Genomic DNA, 20,773 nt, shown 5'->3' with positions numbered 1-20,773 from the left:
GGTGGAATGGGGAGCTGGTGGAGGGGCTTGCATGAAAAAAAGGAGGCTGGAGGAAGGCGGGGATTTGTCTCACATTTACAGCCAGTGTCCTTAGCTCACAGACCTAGCTCAGCCCTTGCTTTTTCTGCAGTCCTCTGTAGCACATGGGATGGGAGAGACGAGGCTGTAGGGTTTGGGGAGCTTGAGGTGGATCCTTCAACCTCTAGCAGTTCCTGAAATTGCAGAGATGCTGGTGTCTACACAGGGAGAGTCAGTCCACGAGTGGCACGGGGCTGCTTGGGAAAGCCTGTGATGGAGTTGTCCGTGCTCCCACTTGCAGCAGCTGCCTTGTGCTGGCTGGAAAGGAGCTAGGAACACAAAACTGTTGCCTAACACACCCGAGGGGGTTGTCTCCTTGGGCGTCGCATCCAAGCAGACCCTTCCTTCTCATCAGGGATTTTGCTAGAGGCTCACTTCCCGACAACAGCTGGGTTCTCCACTTCTCATAGTCCCAGCTTTGACATCTCCACTCCACCCCCCCACACACCTCTCCATCTGCAACACCTGCAAGAGTCCAGTTCAGCATGCAGGCTGCTCTGACCACTTGTAGCTGTGGCCTCGTATCACGGCAGAAACATCCCCCCCCCTTGCAACAGCAGCAATGCTTAAGCATGAAACCCCCTCTCCCCTTGAGCTCCAGCTTGCTGGGAGTTAGGTGACTATGCCCACCATCCCCAAGGAAGGGTCAGGCAGACCGTGCCGCTCCAGCAGGTGAAACCCCTGGGGCCGGGAGGCAAGACAGAACAGATAATTTAGTTTGTCCTCTTGCCTTTCACACTGTCATCAGGTTTGTTTGGAAGTGAGCCCGCTTCCAGTTGCTATCTGGATGGCGTTTCCAGCTGAGGCTCCTTGCACATCTGTTTGCGTGGTTTTGGATGAAGCCCAGAAAGCATTTCTCCAGGCATTTGCTGATTAGTTTTCAGCTGGGGGGAAAAAAAAAAATTAAAAAAAAAATGTGAGCACTTGTTTGCAGACATAACATAATTATGGACTGCTAAGTTCACTGTACACTGCAGAGGTACCTGCAGGGGATCAGGATCTGGCACAAGGCCAGCCTGCTGCTGGCAGCCTCCCAGCGCACATAGGAACAGGGAAACTGGTTAGCTAGTAAGAGGTCTGAGGAGATGTTTTTTTGTTTTGTTTTGTTTTTTCTCCTGTCCTATTTCTTCATTTTATTTATTTTTATTTATTTTCTCCTTTTTGGCAGAACATCAAGTTCCCAGCCACAGGTTAAGGCGCCGAGTGGGTGCCACTGCTCCGAGCACATCTTTCACCCGGTGTGCGGGGAAAACAATGTGGAGTACATCTCACCCTGCTTTGCTGGCTGCACCAACAGCAGCACTAATTCCTCTGCTCCCAAACAGGTGGTGAGTAATGGTACAGGAGCGTGGCCACCAAGCCAAGCCATTGTGTCCATGCCAAGATCCAGAGCGTTTCCAGGTTTCAGTTTTGGCAAGGTGGAGTGCACTTTGCTTGCTGGTCACAGCAGAGGCTACTGCAATGCTGTAGGAACTTGGACGTAGTAATGTGGTAGAGCTGTTTGGAGGAAGGTCTGTGTCTACCTGGAGGGCTGGACTCCTGAAAAGTTGTGATGGAGGAGACCAACTTCCCTTTCGCTGTTAAAGGGCTGGCTGGAGAGCACGAGCACTGCCAGCATGCCATTTTCCCAACAATTTAACATTCCGAACAAGTCGCCTATAAAACACCTCCAAGTAGAGCAAAAAGTCCAGTGCCTGCAGGCATCTGATGTTCACACTGAGCATTCCTCGGTGCTCAGAGCAGCAGTTGTGCCAACCTTCCCATTGAGCAGGGCGGCCCTGCTCAGGGAATGGCTGGAAAGCCCTGGAATGGCTGGAAAGCCCTGGCCGTCTGCTGGGACAAATGGGAAACAGCGGCACGTCCCCTTGCAGGAGGCCGGGATGCTCAACAGGATGCTGTGGCCATGCCTTAAAATCAAAGCTGATGCTCTCATCGCTCTTATGCAAAGTGATGTGGTCTGGTGCATTGCTTGACTTTGGGAGTTTTACGTGTTTTTGTTGTTTTTCTTAAAATGTTTCCAACAGACCTACAGGAACTGTTCCCAGATCTCTGCCGGGAATGGGCTGTCCTCCGCCAAGACCGGCTCCTGTCCCCTCAGTTGCTCCCACATGCTCCTTCCTGCCATCTTCCTCATCTCCTTCGCCGCCCTGGTAGCCTGCCTGTCCCACAACCCCCTCTACATGATGGTTTTACGGTGAGCAATGGACAGGGGGGCCTGCAGAGTAATATGTTTGAGCTGCGTAAATGTCTGAGAAGGAGAAGGGTGCTTTTTCACCAACTGACCAAGTTTTGCAGGTTTCTCTGCTCATCAGAAACTTGCCGATCAGTGTCTGCAGGAAGCGGGAACCCCCTTGTTTTAATGCTTTGAGTGCTCCTGCAGAGAGACCCCCCCCACTCTCCTCCACCACCCCTGGAAATCAGGGCAATTTCCTAAAAACCAGAGTGTTTCCTATTTCAGCAAGGCTGTTCCTTGAGTTTGATGTATTGGGAGAACAAAGCAGAGCATTCCTTAAAAACAAAACACTATGCTTCATCACCTTGAATTTTCAACCCACACCCCCCGCTCCCCCCCCCCAGTTTCCCAGCAGACCTCCCTGGTGCAAACCTGAGCTCACCCCACCACCCCAGGGTGCCTCCGCTCCCCCTCCCCAGATGGAGGAACTGAGGAGGAACTGGCTTCATGGCTAAACCTGGCAGCGAAACCAGGAGAGCTGAGCCACCACTGCCACCAGCTCTGACCTCCTGTGGCTTCTCCCCTGCAGGGTGGTGAACCAGGAGGAGAAGTCATTTGCCATTGGAGTTCAGTTCTTGCTAATGAGGCTGCTAGGTGAGTGTCCATCTCCTAATGAGACTGAGGGAGGGCAGCAAGGTGCTCAGAGGCTTGCTGGAGCCCCAGGAGGTGTTGAATCTCCACGGGGACAGAGAGTAAAGCACACGAGCAAGGCAGCGCAGGCAGCCTAACTCGGTTCCCTCCTCTCCAAAGCCTGGTTGCCGGCTCCGGCCATGTTTGGTGCCCTCATCGACTCCTCCTGCATCTACTGGCAGAAACAGTGCTCTCAGCGCCGCTTCTGCGCCTACTACAACAATGACTTCCTACGCAACAGGTACCTGTCCCCAGCCCCGGTACCTGGGGTTGCCACGGAACAGTCCCTCAAGCTGGCACTGCTCCACGCACAGCTGGGGGGCCACCTCCGGATAGGACATCTCCATCTTCTTCTCTTAACAGATACCTGGGGCTGCAGGTGGGGTACAAAGTGGTGGGCACCGTGCTCCTCGCCCTCATCGGCTGGAAAGTGAAGAGAAGCAAGGAGTACAATGTACAGGAGAAGGCAGCGGGACTGGTGTAGCCCACCCAAGGACTGACTCTGCACCTCCCGTCCTCACCACTACTACCTTGTCTTTTGGGGAGTTTTGGTGGGGTTTTTTGTTGTTTTGTAAGGGAGCAACTTCACGATAGCAGCTCTGAACTCCTCTCACGACACACACGGCAGCCGGTGACCAGCCCGTGGCAATGGCATCTCTGTGCTCCCGGCAAGGGCTGGTCCTCGCCAGTCCCATCTTGGCTGCCGACCTGGGACACATCGTGAAACAGCTCCTCCCAGGCTCTTGATCCAAGTCTCACCCATCGCTTCAGGCTCCCCAGGGAGCAGGAGGTAGATGGGACTGGAGCGCAGCCCTATCCTGTATACCCAGAGATGTCAGCAGTAGTCCTGGCCCTGCTCCGCTGTGACTTTTCCAGCCAGGTGATTCCCCCTGGCAAGGACAGGAGCAGGGTGAATGGTTGCCAAGTCCTGGGGGCTTCCCTGTCTGCCCCTGCCCACCCCTCTTGCACAGGTCAGCGTGGACACGCACACGCATTGTGAAAAGACGTCACTTGCGGTCTACTACAGAACATTTTGGGGGTGGGTTTGGTTATTGTGTTGTGTTTTGTTTTGTTTGGTTTTGTTTTTTAATAAAGGTCACTTTTCCAACTGCAGTGGTTTGTTGATCGCCCCCACCCTGCCCAGAGCCATCCCCAGGGGCAGGCAAGGGATGGCACTCAGCTCCTGCCAAGATGATGGGGTGGAGCTGGGACTTGGTGAAGGGGAACTGCAGTGGAGCCAGGACAGGGGATGGAGCTGGGACAGGAAATGGAGCTGGGATGGGGGAACGGAGCTGGGCATGGGAGATGAAGCCATCATGGGGGATGGAGCTGGGCTGGAAGCGGGGAAGCTACCTTTGGTCATGAGACTGCCAAAGGGCAGGGACGAGGAGAGATGGAGCCAAGATGGGGGCTTCGGCACAGTAGGGAGCCTTGGGGGATGCTCACTCCCTGCTGCGTGAGATCAAGGCAGGGCACTCCTGGGCTTTACTGCCACCAAACCACATGAACTTGTCACACGTGCAAAACAGAATCCTGTTTGTTTGTTTGTTTGTTTTTCCCATGCATAAAGATCTACTGGTTTGAGATGAAGGGAAGACACGGGTTGGGAAGGAAAGCTTCCCAAACTGCTCTCCAGGCACAACAGGGTGGTTCCTGCTGCTCCCAACATGGTGGAGGCATGAGGGACGGCTTTGACTTTGGAACTCTCCTGCCTTGGGGACAGCTGCAGCTGGGGAAGATACCCCCAAACTTGCTGGCTGTCTCTGGATCCTGTGAGCCAGCAAAGCTGTTGCTTGATCCAACGTATAGGGCTGAGCGCTCGTTCTGCTGCAGCGGGTCACTTTGTTAGCACCGCTGGGAGAAGAATCGCTCCTTATTTCTGGAGGCTCCCACCCCGCTTTCACTAGGGTGGAAAAAACAATAGTAGTTCTTGCCTCCATTTTCTGAACGGGGCGTTTCAGTACCCTGATTGGAGATAGGCTTTCTAGCCTTCAGTTAAGCCAGGGGGAAGGTGGTGTGTTCCATAAAGCTTGAAGAAGAAAGATCTTGGCAGGTCAGAGGGCAGTGCTTTGTGTACCACCCTGCTGGTAGAGCACACAGTGCACACTGGTTTCAGGGAGGTCACCTCCAACTCACAGAGATGTCGGGTGGTTTGGAGCCACACTTGCCCGTTCAGATGGGTCAGTGTAAAATCTCCTGCATCCCTGCCCCGGATCCCTCGCACCCCCTGTTTCCTCCGTACCCACAGAAGCAAAGACCCAGCAGGATGCTCAATGTAGAGCTGTGGGACCCCTTTTGACTCACGGAGCCGCAGGCGCTTGCAGTAATGGGGACGTTGCTGGGGCTGGGTCACCGCTGGAGGCCTGCTTGGGGTTGTTGGGGGGAGGACATCAAGGTTCCTGCTCGGCATTTCTGTGGTTCTTCCTGCAGATTCGGGACACAGCAGGGCAGGAGGGCTTCTGCAGAATCATCTCCAGCTGCATCTGCGACTCCACCATGGCCATGTACAATACCAGGAGTGAGTGGGGTAGGTCCACTGGCAGACTTGGCAGATTTCAGTGAACTATGGAGATAATAATCCATTGTTTCCAGCAGGTATCTCTTGGTCCTGTCATGGTAATTCACATTCCCAGGCTAGAAACTATGTAATTCCTCCTGCAGCCTGGTAGACAGGACATGGCATCATTCACACTCAGGGTTACAACCAGGGCTCTGGTAATCAGACATCTTAAATGACTGCTGATCCACTTAAACACTTCCACCGTTGACAGACAAGCAGAAAACATGGGTTCTCAATAACAGGACAAAGGTTTTGAGCACCTCCCGCAGAGAAATTGCCTGTTTGTTAGCATGGGCACATAGAGAGGGCCTCTCAAGCTGTTGATGGTAACACTCCCCTTGCTGCATGACGGAAGGAAAGGCAAGGTCCTAAACAGAGGCCACCACTGCCGGGGCACGTTGGGCAGCCAGGCCCAGTGACAGCTGGTAGGCAAGTCTTCCAGCTTGACCCTCCGCCTCCCTTCAGGCCAGTTGGTCCTCTTGGCAAGAGGAAGAGCCCTTGTGTCTCAGCCTCACGTCTCAGCCTCATCTCCCGGCCTCACATCACAAGCTCATGTCCCATTCCCATGCCACAACATCAAGTTCCAACCTCACCTCACAGCCTCAAATTCCAGCCTCGCATAAGAGCATCGTGTCAAAGCATAATGTTGCAGCTTCGAATCGTGGCCTCACTTCAAGGCATAACATCACAGACTCAAGTCCCAGCCTCACCTCACTGCCTCACATCCCAGGCCCGTGTCCCAGCCTCATGTTACAACCTCAAGTCCCACATTGTGACATCTCACAGCCGTATCTCTTCGTGTCCCAGAGTTCCCACAGCCGCTTCACTCCCACTCTCACAGCTCCCAGGCCATATTATATATTTATTTATTTATTTATATTTATATACCCAGTACCTATCACAATAGTGATAAACACTCTTGGGAACCACTCTGATGACAGGGAGTTGGCCTGTCAGTACCTCAGCACTTCTGTTTCCAACCAACTTAAAAACAAACAAAAAACCTAACTAACTAACATACAAAAAACAAACATACAAAAAAAAAAAACACAGGACTTTGCTGCCAGCCTGGCTGGCTGGCTGGTGTTTAGTACTGCTACTCTCTTAGGGTTAGAGGCGGGTCTACTGTGACTGGCAGGTTTGCACTGTGACTCCTCCAACTGTGACTCCTCCAACGGTGCTGCAGAACATATGCAGCTCTCATATCCCGGAGATCCAACAGCCACATTGCTCCATATCCCCCTGCCTTATCCCTCCCTCCCTGTGCTCCCAGTTCACCCAGTCCTATCACCCTCTCCTCCCCAGCTCCCAAAGAGCCCTGATTATTCCCAGGTCACAGGACCATATCCTTCCCGCTCCCCCTAGTGACCACAGCCATCTCAGATGATCTCCTTTCTCTGGAGGGGATGGATGACACCAGAGTGATGGCTCCCCTGCCCTGAATGTCGTCACTGCTCTTCTGCCTTCCTCAGACAGCTTAATTCAGGAGGAGCTCATCCCACCACTCGCCCCGGGGAGATTTGTGCCAGCCCTCCCTTGTCACTTCTGTCCTCCCACTGTTGATGCCCATCTGCAGCAGAGTGTGGTTTCCCCCTACAGACAAGAGACTTTTCTCCAAGCTGGAGGTGCTCGCAGCATTTTCTAGAGCACATGGGTGGCCACAGGGTGCTGCTCCCCACCAGCCCCCTGGGGACTGGGACTGGGGCCAGCCCACTGCAACATCCTGCCCTGTACCTACAGGCTTGGCTGAGTCCCTGTCTAGGGACAAAACAGCCCGCACCAGAAAAGCGCGGCGTCAGAAGAGAGATTTCGTGCAACGGATCTGTATGTGCCTGTCTGACTGCAAAGCAGCTCTGGCCACTACCGCTTCCCTGTGCCATGGGAACAGCTCCTGCCACCGCTCCCCGCATCTCCCGTGGGCGCCTGCCACCTGCAGCCGTTCCTGTCCATCCGTCCTCTCCCTTCCACAATGGGCATTCCCAAAAAATTTGTGGGGTGGGCACATGAATTGAGAGCAGGCTGTGTTAAACCCCCCATTTGCTGCACGAATGACTGCAGGCAGTTGCCTTGTAACGGGAACACCAAACAGTTAATCACGTAATAATTGTGGCTGCCGCCACCAGTCCGTCCCCAGGAGAGGCCTGGCCGCACTGCCCAGCAGCGGGGCCTGGCACGGCAGTGCGCGTGGTCTGTACACCTGGGGACCCTGCCATCCCCCGGTGGCATGGCGACAGCAGCCAGGAGCTCGTCCAGCCTCAGACACAGACCACAGGCTGGCCAAGCCCATCTGGCAGCCTCCTTCACAGCTGCCCCGGTGCTCGGGCCTGGCTGAATGGCCGCGCTTTGGTTCAGGTCCCTGCAAAACCATCAGACACACAGTGGGCTTGGGGTTGGAAGGGACCTCTGCAGGTCACCTGCTCCAACCCCCCTGCTCAAGCAGGGCCACCTGCAGCCGGGCGGACACTGGGCACCACTGAGAAGAGCCCGGCTCCATCCCCTTTGCACCCTCTCTTCACATATTTATATACTTCAACAAGATCCCCACAGGCCTTTTCCACAATGAGCAGTCATCGCTCTCTCTAGCACTCCTCAGAGGACAGATGCTCCAGTCCTTCCACCAGCTTGGCTGCCATTCACTACGCTCCCTCCGGTAGGCCCATGGCTGTCTTGTACTGGGGAAGCCCAGAACTGGACCCAGTTCTCCGGCTGTGGGAACTCCAGCAAGCCTTGGGGTCTTCAGGTTTCCTCCCCAGGGCCTCAGCTTCAAGCTTCCCTGTCTTGAACTCCGGGAGGTTCCTGTCAGGCCATGTCTCCGGCCTGCCCAGGGCCCTCTGGAGGGCAGCACCACCCTCTGGTGCATCCATATCGCCTCCCAGCTTGGGATCAGCAGCAGACTTGCTGAGGGCATGATCTGCTCCGTCATGCAGATCATTCATGAAGAGGCTGGGCAGGACTGGACCCGGACTTGACATTGCTGCTAGTTTGTGTCCCAGCCTTACATCTGTAGTGGGTTTACATGGCAAGGTTTTGGTAGCAGGGGGCCATAGGGGTGGCTTCTGTGAGAAGAATCTAGAAGCTGCCCCATGTTAGATAAGGGCCCTGCTGCTGGCCAGAGCCAAGCCAATAAGCGATGTTGTTTGTGCCTCTGTGAGAGCACATTTAAGAAAGGGAAAAATATAAAATAAAACAAAACAAAACAAAACAAAACAAAACAAAACAAAACAAAATAAAATAAAATAAAATAAAATAAAATAAAATAAAATAAAATAAAATAAAATAAAATAAAATAAAATAAAATAAAAAATAGTGGTCACACAGCAGCTGGGAGAGTGAAAGAAGTGAGAAACAGCCTTGCAGGCACCAAGATCAGAGAAGAAGGAGGGGGAGAGGTGCTCCAGGCACGCAGCAGAAGTCCTCTGCGGCATGTGGTGAGGACCTTGGTGAAGCAGGCTGCCCCCCTGCAGCCCATGGAGTACCACGGTGGAGCAGGGTTCCACACTGCAGCCCATGGAGGAGACCATGGTGGAGCAGGTAGACCTGCACTGACGGAGGCTGCGGGCTGTGGAGGACCCCTGCTGGAGCAGATTCTGGGCCGGAGCTGCAGCCCGTGGAGAGGAGCCCATGCAAGAGCAGGGGGTCTGGCAGGAGCTGCTGCCTGTGGGGGACCCAGGCTGGAGCAGTGTGCTCCTGAGGGATGGACCCCGTGGTACGGACCCATACTGGAGCAGTTCTTGAAGAGCTGCTGCCTATGGAAAACCCACGCCGGATCAGTTTGGGAAGGATGGCATCCCGTGAGAGGGACCCCATGTGGAGCAGGGGACAAGAGTGACCGAGAAGGAGCGGTGGACACGAAGTGCTATAGACTGACCGCAGCCACCATTCCCCCGTTCCCCTGTGCCGCTCAGGGGGAGGAGGTGGAAGAGGATGGGTGGGGGGAAGGTGTTTTTTTTTGTTTTATTTTGTTTCTTTCCTTTGCTTCTCATTTCTCTAGCTTATTAGTAATAGGCAATAAATCTTACTGTCTCCCTATTCTGAGTCTGTTTTGCCTGTCACAATAATTGTTGAGCGATCTCCCCATCCTTATCTCAACCTTTGAGCCCTTTGCATTGTATTTTCTCCCCCTTTCCCTTTGAGGAGGGGGAGCGAGAGAGTGGCTGAGGTAGAACTCAGCTGCCCACCTGAGTAAAACCACCACAACATCTCATTCTCACAGCTGAGACTCACCTCCCAGCCTCATGTTCCAGCGGCACATCCCAGCAGCTTTACTGACTTTATGTGGTTACCAAGGCTTTGGTAGATGGGGTGAGGCTTCAGGGGTGGCCTCTGTGAGAAGAGTCCAGCTGCTGCCCCATGCGAAAGATGAACCAGTCCTCACCAGCTCCAAAGGGACTCACTGCTGGCCAGAGCTGAGCCACCAAGCGCAAGTGGCTGCGCTTCTAGGAGAGCGAGTTTAAGAAAGGCTGAGAAAGTGCTGGGTGACAGAGCTGAGAGAGAGGGCTGAGATCATGGGAGAGAAAAAACTCCCATTCCCCGATGCCCTGCAATGCTCAGGGGAGGAGGCCAAAGAATAGAGGTGGCGAAAAGGTGTTTTTAGGTTGCTTTTAATTCACACTGCTTTACACTCTGATCAATTGGAAGTCAATCAAACAAGTCTTCCCCAAACCAAGATGGTTTTGTCTTTGACAGCAGCTCGTGAGCCATCTCCCTGTGCCCTCATCACAACACACGAGGGTTTCTCCCTTGTATTTTCTCTGCCCGTCATGCTGAGGAGGGAACAAGAGAGCAGCTGGGTGGGCACCTGGCAGCCAGCCTACGCCAAGCCACCACAGCCATTCGCAGGGATGAAGAGGCTGCACCATGGGCTTGGAAGCCCAGGGCACTTCTATGAGGCTGGGGGAGCTCCTGGGCACTGCCACATCCACCATTTGATGGCATCATAGTGACAGGTCACTGAGGGGACACAATGACACCGGTGACAGAGGCGAGTCTGTGAGGGACTTTGGGTCTCTAGTGAGTGCCAGGCATGGAGGCAGCAGCTCCTGGCAGCTCAGCGAGACAAGAAGGTGTTGCTGCGCAGCATGGCTGCCATAGAGGAGGAGAAGGCCCCCGAGCCACAGGAGGACAGTGAGAGCAGATGCCCCAGCAGCTCCCTGGAGGTGGAGGGCCCTGAGGACCCCCTGGGGCTGTGCAGAGCCGCTATGGCTGGGGACACCCAGGGATGCCCTGCCAGGAGCCTCCGACCAGGCCCTTGCGGGCATCCCTCGGGGAGACCTGCCAGGTCCTCAGGAGGTGCTCAGTGGGGGGACGCTCGCACCCATGGCTGCCGCCCTGCCTCCCCCAGAGCGCGTGCTGTGCCGCCGCTCGGACTCCCACATGGATGGCTGCGGGCCGATGGAGCAGGTGGACGGGGTCTGTGCCCACGTGTTCTGCCTGGTGAGCTCCCCGCGGCTGCCAGCGCCTTTCCCCGACCCCTTAACTGGCACCTGGAGCCCACAGGACTGTGTCATCCCCACCGCAGTGCTCGCTGGCTGTCACCTCCTCCTGCTGCGCTCCCAGCACAGCCTCCCCACCATGGTCCCTATCTCCTTGCCCTGAGCAGCTCCGGGGCTTTTCTGTCTTCCAGTATCCAGCCCAGGGGCTGTCCAGCGAGACGCTGACAGGGCGGGACTCTGCAGATTCCTCCCCGCAGATATTAGGCGGGTGGCGAAGACCAGCTACGCCGTCATGTGTTTCAGGGCAAAACAGCGTTGGTAACACACCGAGGGCTCGGAGGGTGCTGAGCAGGGCTTGCTTGCAGCTCAGCTGCACCTCCCAGCCCCACAGCACCTGCCCATTGGCCGAGAGCACGCAGTCCTCTCAGCACAGAAGGCCATCGGGCTGGTGAATCATGTTTTTATATTAATAAAGGTCTTATTTCCAACTGCTGTGGTCTGTTCGTAGCTCTCACCCTGCCCAAAGCCATCCCCAAGGGCAGGCGAGGGATGGCACTCAGCTCCTGCCAAGATGAGGAGATGGAGCTGAGACAGGGCGAAGGAGCTGGGACTTGCTGAAGAGGAGGACTGATGGAGCCAGGATAGGAGATGGAGATGAGACTAAGTATGGAACTGGATGGGGAGATGGAGCTGGGTCTTAGGGATAGAAATGGGCCTGGGTAACGGAGCCAGGACAGAGAGATGGAATTGGGATGGAGGGATAGAGTCATGCTGGTAGGGATAGAGCTTGGGCAGGAAATGATTCCTCCCCAGCTGGAAGGGACCCACCACTGTTCTCCTATGTTTGTAAACTGTCCCTACAGAGCAGAGGCAGGTGGTTGGCCTAACCCCCAGCCTGGGAACAATGTTTACCGGTAAGAACAAAAACACAGTGCACAAAGCTGACAAAAATGAGAAAACAACTCAGTTGTTTCCCATTCTGCTCTTTTCCTCAGCCACTCAGCACACAGTGTGCTGCAGCTGGCTTGCATTTTCCTGTGCATTTGTACAAATAAAGTGTTTTTTTTTTGTCTACATGATTATCGCTTCTTGAACACTCAGACTAAGAAATAAATACACAAAACACCCACCCATCAAAAAAAACAGCAAACAAACAACTGTTATTTAACAAAACAGACCTGACCACCAAGTAGGAAGGCTGACCTCCAGTGCTGTGCTGAGCAGAAGCAAAGCCTCAGCACGTGTGCACTTGAACAACTCTGAGAAGAGTCAGGGCAGAGGCCAAAACAGACCAACCAAATCAGGACTGGAGAACAAACATTTAGCCAAACACTTTTTATTTAAGGAATATATTTATTAAAGAATAACTTAAAACTAGTTGTGGCCTCGTACTACCTTATCCTTCCAGAAGCTGGTGCTCAGCCTCTGCTTTGGAAGAAGGGTCTATGCAGAGTTACCACCCAAAGACAGCAATATTCTTGTTTCAGCATTATGGACTGAAATAACGTGTCATGTGAAAGGGCTCCAGCAAAGAGAGTTCAAGCAAAACAAGTTGCAGCAATGGTCTGGCTGCAAATAGAACAATATAAGGTACTTCATAAATATAACCCTCCCCATACATATATATACAATATAACCCCACCCCATACAGACCCAACACCTCCTGGCTTGATCTGGAGATCAGCCTCACCTCAGCTCTCCCTTGCAGTCACCAGCCAGCCTGGAGGTTTCCCTACACAGGAGGGCACAGCCCCTTGCTCAGGGCCGCTCCCAAGCACTCCCAGCTGCAGAGGAAAGGGCCAGGTGCCCATGAAGACACACGGGGTTCACAAGACTAGAAATGCCAGGCCCAGCTCCATCGCAAGCACAGGTCTTCGCAGAAAAGGCTGTTCTTGCTCTTCCCATCGCTACTAACACTTGATAATGCTACAGGGAGGCAGAGGATGCCCAGAAAGAAGGGAGAAGAACACAACAGATCAGTTGAGGAAGCATCAAACCAGAGATGTCTGCAGAGGTCAGAAAAGGTCTATCAGGAACCATTCAGTCCCTCCTTACCTAAAACAAAAGAGGAAACAAGAAAAATGGAGGAAAAGCTTCAATGCTATAGGACCTTGCAAATCCAGTAGGGCATCCTGGAGAGCAATCATCCTCACAGAAGAGCCATGTTGAGCTAGCACCCCAACAGAGCACAAAGCTGCTGGGCAGGGTGACTGCCTGGGTTTTAAGGCTGTTGTTCAGGAAAGGGAAGCTGAATAGCCAGCGTGACACCAGGGTCTCATCTCCCACCTGGCCAGCACTAATGCTGCTGCAACATTTCCCTTTTGATAACCAACACTCCTGGCAAGAGCAAGGAAGAAGAAGAGCAAAGGTCCTTTGGAAAGTTCAGGTCTAACACATGCTGAATTAAGATACCACCACCATCACTTCCAGCCTCCAAATAGCCAGCCGAGCCGCTGCAAGAGCCAGAGCAACAAGCGCTCTCCGAATGAGAGCACACATACAGCAGCACCTTTGGCTTCAACCACAACAAGCACTGGGAAAAAATCACATTTCCTTCTGCACCAAGCATCTTTTTGCAGGGAGGAATCGCACTCACACACGAGTGTGCTATCAGCCCAACGTTCTCTCTCACTTCGCTGCAACTGCTGATTACAAACACAAAAAAGTCTCTTTATTGCAGTCACTAGGGAGGAGACGGGCAGGGGACTGCACAACAAACAATCTGGCATGACAGATCTCACCAACAATGTAGGCATCTATCTAAAAATGCATCTTCCTCATTGCTTGAAGCTAAGACCCTTCTGTAACTGTCATATGGAAAGCGTGCATACATGTCTGTCAGAGGAGAGTGAAACAAGCTTTCAGGACGTAGCCCTCATTTAAAAGAAAAACTCCCAAGAACCATCCAACAGAAGAAATCACCCAAAGACAAAGGCACCGCAGCCAGACACCAGCAGTGCACAGTGACAGAGGTAAATGAGCCAGCCTGCTTTTGGGATTTATTAAGTCGCTCCAGTCCCACAGAAACTGGACTGCACCAGTCTGGAAGAATGGGGAGGTAGGAGATAGAGGAAAACAGCTTTTTTTACTCGCCTCAGCAACTGCCCAACAGAGAGTCTGTGCACTTTGCCAGGGCAGCAGGTAAGTAAGCAGAAGTAACAGGGATGCGACGCTAAACCAAGGCAGAAAAGGACAAAGATTCCAGTCTCTAGAAGACTCACCTGGCAGTGCTCTCGTCCCTAATTTGCCTGGCAGCTGCCAAATGAAAAGACCAAACATTTCAAGGAAACACAGAAGCCCATAGGGTAAGCATTCCAGAGAAAGATGAAGGAAGAAGGGAGAGGAAAAAAAGGTTGCAGTGTGATGGACACAGTCAGAGAAATCACACCAGATATTACGTTACTCCCAAGGCCATAAGCAGCAGAGGAAGACACCGCAATGCTCGTTTCCAGCTTTTTCTAGAAGAAACTTCCAGAAGTATCTTCTACAAGATGAGATTTAAGTGCCTCAAACCATCTCTTTCCTTTCACTCTCCAAGTGTCCCACCCACCCAGCCTCCCCACATCTCTCCCTCCCGCCCTGCCCTTCTCTGTTCAAGCGATCTTGGCCAGCCACTTCTCAAGGCCCTCGAAGTCGGCATCCCCCTCCTCTCCCTTGCTGCCACGGGCGCTGCACTCCACAAACTCCACCCTCATTGGCAGCTGGGAGAAGTCAAAGTCCTTGCCCTTCTTCCCCAGCTGAGCGGGGCCCCCTACGGCGGAACCGTCCAGACTGGTGGGGGCTGCAGAGCGGGTCACTCGTAAGGTGTTGCTGCAGAGAGAGAAAGGACAGGATCAAGAACCATGAACCAGAACAGATTACCTATGTCACAGCTGCTGAGATGCTCGGGATTCAGCTGCCAGCAGGACACCAGGAACACCAAGGACAGAAGGTCCCAGAGGCACACCCATGACTCTGCCCCATGAGACACAGGAACTTCAGCCACTTGAAAACAGCTGCCGGAAGACACAACTGAGAGGCTCAAGAGATCAAGACAAATGACAGAAGGCCCCTCTAGGAGAGGGTGCTTAAACTGGTTTTGTTCTACAATAAACAACAGCAACAGTTGGACATCAATGTCCTCGTCTGAATTTCCCCAGTATCCCCATGGCAGACACTAGGAGTCATGCACGGCGGCAAGTGATGGATGCTGTTGTACAGAGTGGGAGGTCAGAAAACACTAAGTAACCTAGACATGCTTGCACACACACTTCCTGGGAGTTTTATGCTTTCTCCTCCATGCTGTGCGCCAATGCAGGCTCCCCAGAATCTCCTGTTGAGAGAGAAAGCAGCATTCCAACAGTCTCCCTCCTCCTTCCAACAGGAACAGAATCTCTTAACAGCCCCAACTCTTTCTCTGCACAAAGCGAATCTTACCCATCAATGTGATCAGCCTGCCAAGAGCAGACTGATACAAACTAAGCACATTAGCGGGAGTAGAATTATTGAGCCGTGCATTAGTAAATTCATTCATTCCCAGGTCTGACCCCTCCTCAGCAAAAACATGCGAATCTGATGCAAACATGAACCTGGAGGCATTGCAGACTGTACTAGACTTAATTTAGGATGCTGAGGGGGGAAAAAAAAAAGTCAAAAACTCTTGAGTTGCAATGGGTGGGGGCAATGCAGGGACCCAAGACCACGCTCACACCAGAAGAGACACCTCCCTGCACGACAACCCCATCAGAACGACATCCTGGAACTGGAGACTTGCCCTCAAAGGACAGATGCGGCTGGACACCAGCTACCACAGCCTGCAGCCTGCACAGTCCTGGGGTTTTCCATTCTCTGCCCTCCAGGCTGGAGAGCAGCTGTCACAGGGCACGCGTCCCCTGCGAAACAGTGCTCTTGGTGGGAAGGGCTAACGCATGGAAGTGCTGCTGCTCAATTCCTCAGCGAGGCATGACTTCCAACCACAAGCGTCAATTTGGAGAGGGAAGCAGAACTTCTGAAGAGGCAAAAACCTGTTCTCGTGCTAGGGAATGAAGCCGGACTGTGAGAGCTGCTTGTCTGACTGCTAGTGCCTGAAGTTAAAAGGCACACAGTGCTCAAGACCTTCACTAGTTCAACAGGTCATCTGGGCAGAGGGAGGCACCGTGATATCAGGGATCACGCACTGTGATTTGACTGCCTCTAAGTTCCCAAAAGCCAGGCTAGGGAAGTCAAGAGGCTGCATCAGGCACAGATACAAACAGCAATCTCTCCCCAGGATTTCAACTGCCTTACAGAAGGGAGGTTAGGCACTCAGCAGTGAAGAGGAAGCGGTACAAATCACCCTGCTGCCATCTACTGGCCAAAGAGGGGGGCAACGAGACAACTGCATTCCAGGAACATGCATTTGTTTGGAGACTTTTAGGTAAGGACTGGGATGTTCTCCACACTACAGCTTCTAGCAAGGAACACACTGCCTTTTTTTTTTTTTTTTTTTTTTGTCAAGACTGCAGCAGTCCTAGATCTTAGTGCCTTTGCAAGGAGCAATCTTCTCTCATCCTGATTACACCTACACAGACAAAACAGAATGTTCTTTATCTTCAAAGAACTGATGTGGCTCAAGGGCCTCGCTGAACATTGGCAGAAGAGACAGAGAGGAGAATAAAGAAAAGCTCAGAGGGTTTAAGATCCAATTTCACACTTACAGCTCTTTCTCCAGCTGCTGTTGAATAAGTTTTGCTGATTTTGCCATTGTGACATCTAGACAGAGAAAAGAAAAGGAAATTAGCTCTTTGGTTTTGTCAGAGATCAGAACCTGCTTCAGGCTCCTAAAGTTACGGCAAGGCCTGCTTATACCGTGCTGTCGTTAGACCTAATGGCACATCAACAACAGTGTCTGTGCTAGGATAACGGAGAGAGGAGCTTCGTGTCCGCGGGCAAGTCGAGTGCCTGATATAAGGCAGAGAATTTGTTTTCTCTCATTATCTGAAAGCACCAAACCTGATTCTGGCAAAAAGCTTCTGATTAACCTGTGAGGATCCACACCTCAATGGGGAAAGCTGTAGAGATCTGAAAATCTAGCAGCTTTCCACACAAGCAAAAAGCTACGTGCCTTACTTAAACCTGTCTGAAGAGCTGTAGCTCTCCAGTCGGTGCCTCTCTGAAAAGCTATTTGACATACCTGACCTAAGAGCCCTTCCAGAGGCGGCTAGAAATGTTCTTGCTGAGTAGCCCAGGTCTACAACTAATTTCCAGCCTTCATTTTGCTGAAATTACGACTCCTAAGTCGTGATTTCGCAACCACGTATGGCGTTAACCCCAACCGTCACTCAGGGACTGAATAACCACCATTCCCCACCTTCAGGGCTCACACAATACCTTGCTTATTGCAAGCTATCAGCAGCGCCGGCGCATTTTTGAGCACTGTGCTGTCGACCAGGACCTGGTACAGGAACTCTGCCACATCCTTCACCTCCCGCTGGAAAGCTACGCTGTCCACCACAAACACAATGGCTCTGGAGGAGAGAGAAGGGAACAGGTGCTGGGCACGAACCTCTGCAACCACCCTCCCCTGCAGATATTGCAGCCTAGGCCAAGACAGCTGTTTCCACACCCAACCTCATTCAACCTAAAAGCGGGTCAGGACATGGGGGCTGATATACACCCCGTGTTCACACCCAGCAGGAAACCTGTCCCTCTCTGTCCCAAAGACATACCGCATCCCCAAACCCTCCCTGCTGCGTTTGCTTTGCTTCCTGATGCACTGCAAAGGCAGGCAAGTGTGGGAAGCTGAACCCCCAGTGCCCCAAAGCAGAGCTGACTCTCAGGACACACACACACACAACCCAGCTCACGGCACCCTCACCTGGCTCATCCCTGGCAATAAAGAACATCCCCCACTTCCTCCTCCCCTGCCAACTGCCTGCACCTTACCTGGCTGCAGCCTTGAACCTCTCCAAGAACTGAAGCCGCAGGCTCTCGTGGCCTGGGAGGTCGATTAAAGTCACATTAGCGCTCTGGGAACAGAAGTGAGAGGGTGTTAGCAACCCCTGCACCTGGGGGACCGGCGATCACAGCCTGGGGAAAACCAGTCTGGTGGCGGGCTCCAGCTGAGGCAGGAGTGGGGAGTGACCCCCTTCAGGACAGAAGCACATAACTCTCCCCTGGGTGCAGTCTCTTCATCGGCCCAAACAATTATGACAGGCTGAGGTGCTGTCTTAGAACTGCTGAGAAACAACACTCACGGCCAGGACTCGGTGAGGAGAGAGCGACACCAGCAAACCGCCTGGCAGAGCTGCGAGGACGGAGCACAGCCGTGCAGAAACGAGCACGCTCCACCCTCTCCTCCTTCAGAGCGCCCTCCCTGCAAGCACCACGCGTACAGTGCGAGTGGCAGAGCTTTAGGAAGGCTGCCTCACTCAGTACACCGGCAGATTTACACCGCCTCTGTTGGCAAGTATACCTCTGCACAGCAAAACCACAGCCTCCCGCTCTGCCAGTCCCTGGCACGGAATCAGCCACAATCTCTGAATTGAGACATCTATTCAGGCACACAAACTACCCAACTGCAAGCCAACCTAAATACACACAGCTTTCTTAGGAAATAAGGCAAAAGCAGCCTTGCAAGATACTTCTTGAATTAAAAGCAGCAATCATTTCTCTTTCCACAGGCAGCCAGCCAGCCAAAGCAGTGACATTAAAGAGAACGAATGCCTCTCGCAGGCTCCTGACAGATGTGACCACAGAGGGCCACGTCACTGTTCTCAGCATAACACGTGCTGTTCCTGAGAGGGGAAAGAACGCTACACAAGACCCTGTCTACTCACTGCTTTCGTATTTTAATGGAAACCTTTGATCAGAAAAACAGCAGCCTGTCTTACAGCATTCCGTCACCCCAAATATCTGACTGCTCAATCTTAAAGAGACATTTAAAAAACTAAAAAGCCCTGCAATTCTTTTTACTAAGTTTTTAACCCCTTATTATTACCACTGTTAACACAGATTGCCACAAAAAAGGCAGAAAAACATCTACCTTTAAAATTCACCAGCAGATAACATGCTGTCAGCTCATGCTTTCGCTGCCACGTCTGCACCCAGCAAGAAAAAGAAACACTTCTGCAACTGAAGAGATCATCATAAATGGAAAATAACTGCAGCAGCCTAGCATCTGGAAATAACCAACCCCTTCTGGAGGCCAGATGAAGTTCAACTGAAGGCCATTTTTAAGCCTGCAAACCTTCTAAGGGCAGATTTTCTTGGGAGTGAAATTAAGGCCAAGCAAATAAACTCAACACAACTGAACAACGCTTCCTCACAAATCTTCCTGCTCCGTGCCAGAGTCCTCTCTCCACAGTGCTGCATGTTTTACTCAGCTTTAAAAGCTGCTCCTTTTCCTCTTGTTAAAAAAAAAACAAAAAAAAAAACACCTCTGCAGACAAGGAGCCCCTAATACCTGCCAATATTTTCCTGGCTGCACACTGCCTAAAGGAATCCTTTCCTACTCAGGCCAAGCACCGGACTGCTTCCAAGCTGGAGGCCTGCAAAGCCCAGCAAGCACCAGGCCGGGTTCGGGCAGACCGTGGCATCGACCGGAGCCGGCTCACCTTGTCGCTGCTGACCCTGTAGACGGCAGAGCTGTCGGTTATAGACGTCTGAGTGTCCCGGTACCTGCCTGTCAGCAGCTGCGAGGAGAAAAAAAAAAAAAAAACAGAAAAAAAAAAACAACGAGGAGAGGAAGTTAAAGGCGGGCAAAGCGAGCGCGGAGGACGCGTGGCCGCCCCGGCCCGCACTCACCCTGGCGAACAGCAGCGTCTTCCCCGCGTCGCAGAGCCCCAGCAGCAGCACGGCCCTGCGGCCGCTCCTCCCGGCCTGCGCGAGCCTCCAGAGCACTGCGGGACACAGCACGGCCGGACTCAGCCCGCGGGGACCGCGCTGCGCCCCGCGCCGCCCCCCGGCCCGGCCCGGCCCGGCCCGCCCCCGCCCCGCGACTCACGGAGCGTGACGGCGACGAGGAGCAGCGCCAGCAGCACGGAGAGCGCGGCGGGGCCGGGCGCCTGCAGCTCCCGCCGCAGCGAGTCCAGGTACGGCTCCAGCGCCCCCGCCATGGCCGCCCGCCCGCCCGCCCGCCTCGCGCCGCTTCCGCGCCGCCGCTCCCGGTGCTGAGCCGCCGCGCTGCCGCGGGGGCTCCTGGGAGTTGTAGTCTTGGGACCGTAGAATGGCCTGGGGTTGGAAAGGACCTTGGAGATCACCTAGTGTCACCCCCCTGCTCTGGGCAGGGTTGCCACCCGCTAGATCAGGTTGCCCAGGGCCTTGTCCAACCTAGTCTTGACTATCTCCATCAGGAGTTGGACTCGATGATCCTTATGGGTCCCTTCCAACTCAGGATATTCTATGATTCTATGATATCCAGGGATGGGGCATCCACAACCGCTCCGGGCAACCCATTCCAGTGCCTCGCCACCCTCTGAGTGAAAAACTTCCTCCTAATATCTAACCTAAATCTCCCCTGTCTTTGTTTAAAACCGTTCCCCCTTGTCCTGTCACTATCAACACATGTAAACAGGCGTTCCCCTTCCTGTTTACACGCTCCCTTCAAGTACTGGAAGGCCGCAATGAGGGGCGGGGATGCCCAGAGGGGGAAAGGGACATAGGTGGGGAAGCAGAGGGAAGAGGCTGCCATGGGGAGATGGCAAAAAGCATCCCAAATTGGTTAAAACTGAAGGAGCGTCATCCCCCGGCTCTGCCGGAGGTCTGGAGGGTGGCTGCAGGCAGAGCTGCTCCTGGCAGAGCTGCTGCTGGCACCCTGAAGGCTCTCCCCGCTCCCAGGTTGTCACCAGAAGGTGATGGAGCGGTGGTGGGCATGGGTAGGGC

At 53.4% G+C, this 20,773-nt stretch overlaps 2 protein-coding genes across 2 annotated transcripts in view; one reads left to right on the top strand and one right to left on the bottom strand.

Moving 5' to 3' along the window:
- SLCO2A1 (solute carrier organic anion transporter family member 2A1) overlaps positions 1-4,049 on the top strand; it is a 29,634-nt gene extending 25,585 nt beyond the window's left edge. Inside the window, exons 10-14 of the mRNA XM_080604092.1 lie at positions 1,247-1,406; positions 2,103-2,272; positions 2,841-2,905; positions 3,062-3,182; positions 3,305-4,049. Coding sequence (XP_080460218.1) covers positions 1,247-1,406; positions 2,103-2,272; positions 2,841-2,905; positions 3,062-3,182; positions 3,305-3,425 — 637 coding nt within the window. The 3' untranslated portion in view covers positions 3,426-4,049. The remainder of the gene's footprint in view (positions 1-1,246; positions 1,407-2,102; positions 2,273-2,840; positions 2,906-3,061; positions 3,183-3,304) is intronic.
- An 8,217-nt stretch (positions 4,050-12,266) lies between these two features.
- SRPRB (SRP receptor subunit beta) lies at positions 12,267-20,047 on the bottom strand. Its single transcript, XM_080604096.1, has 7 exons — positions 19,896-20,047; positions 19,697-19,791; positions 19,507-19,584; positions 17,837-17,919; positions 17,282-17,418; positions 16,609-16,663; positions 12,267-14,743 (listed from the first exon to the last, which is right to left on the bottom strand). The coding sequence occupies exons 1-7, from the start codon at positions 20,005-20,007 to the stop codon at positions 14,527-14,529; spliced, it is 777 nt and encodes a 258-aa protein (XP_080460222.1). The 5' UTR covers positions 20,008-20,047; the 3' UTR covers positions 12,267-14,526.
- Positions 20,048-20,773: the final 726 nt, after the last annotated feature.

Source organism: Anser brachyrhynchus, assembly GCF_964034855.1.
Source record: "Anser brachyrhynchus genome assembly, chromosome: 9".
NCBI lineage: Eukaryota > Metazoa > Chordata > Aves > Anseriformes > Anatidae > Anser > Anser brachyrhynchus.
This window is presented reverse-complemented; position numbering and strand designations above follow the sequence as displayed.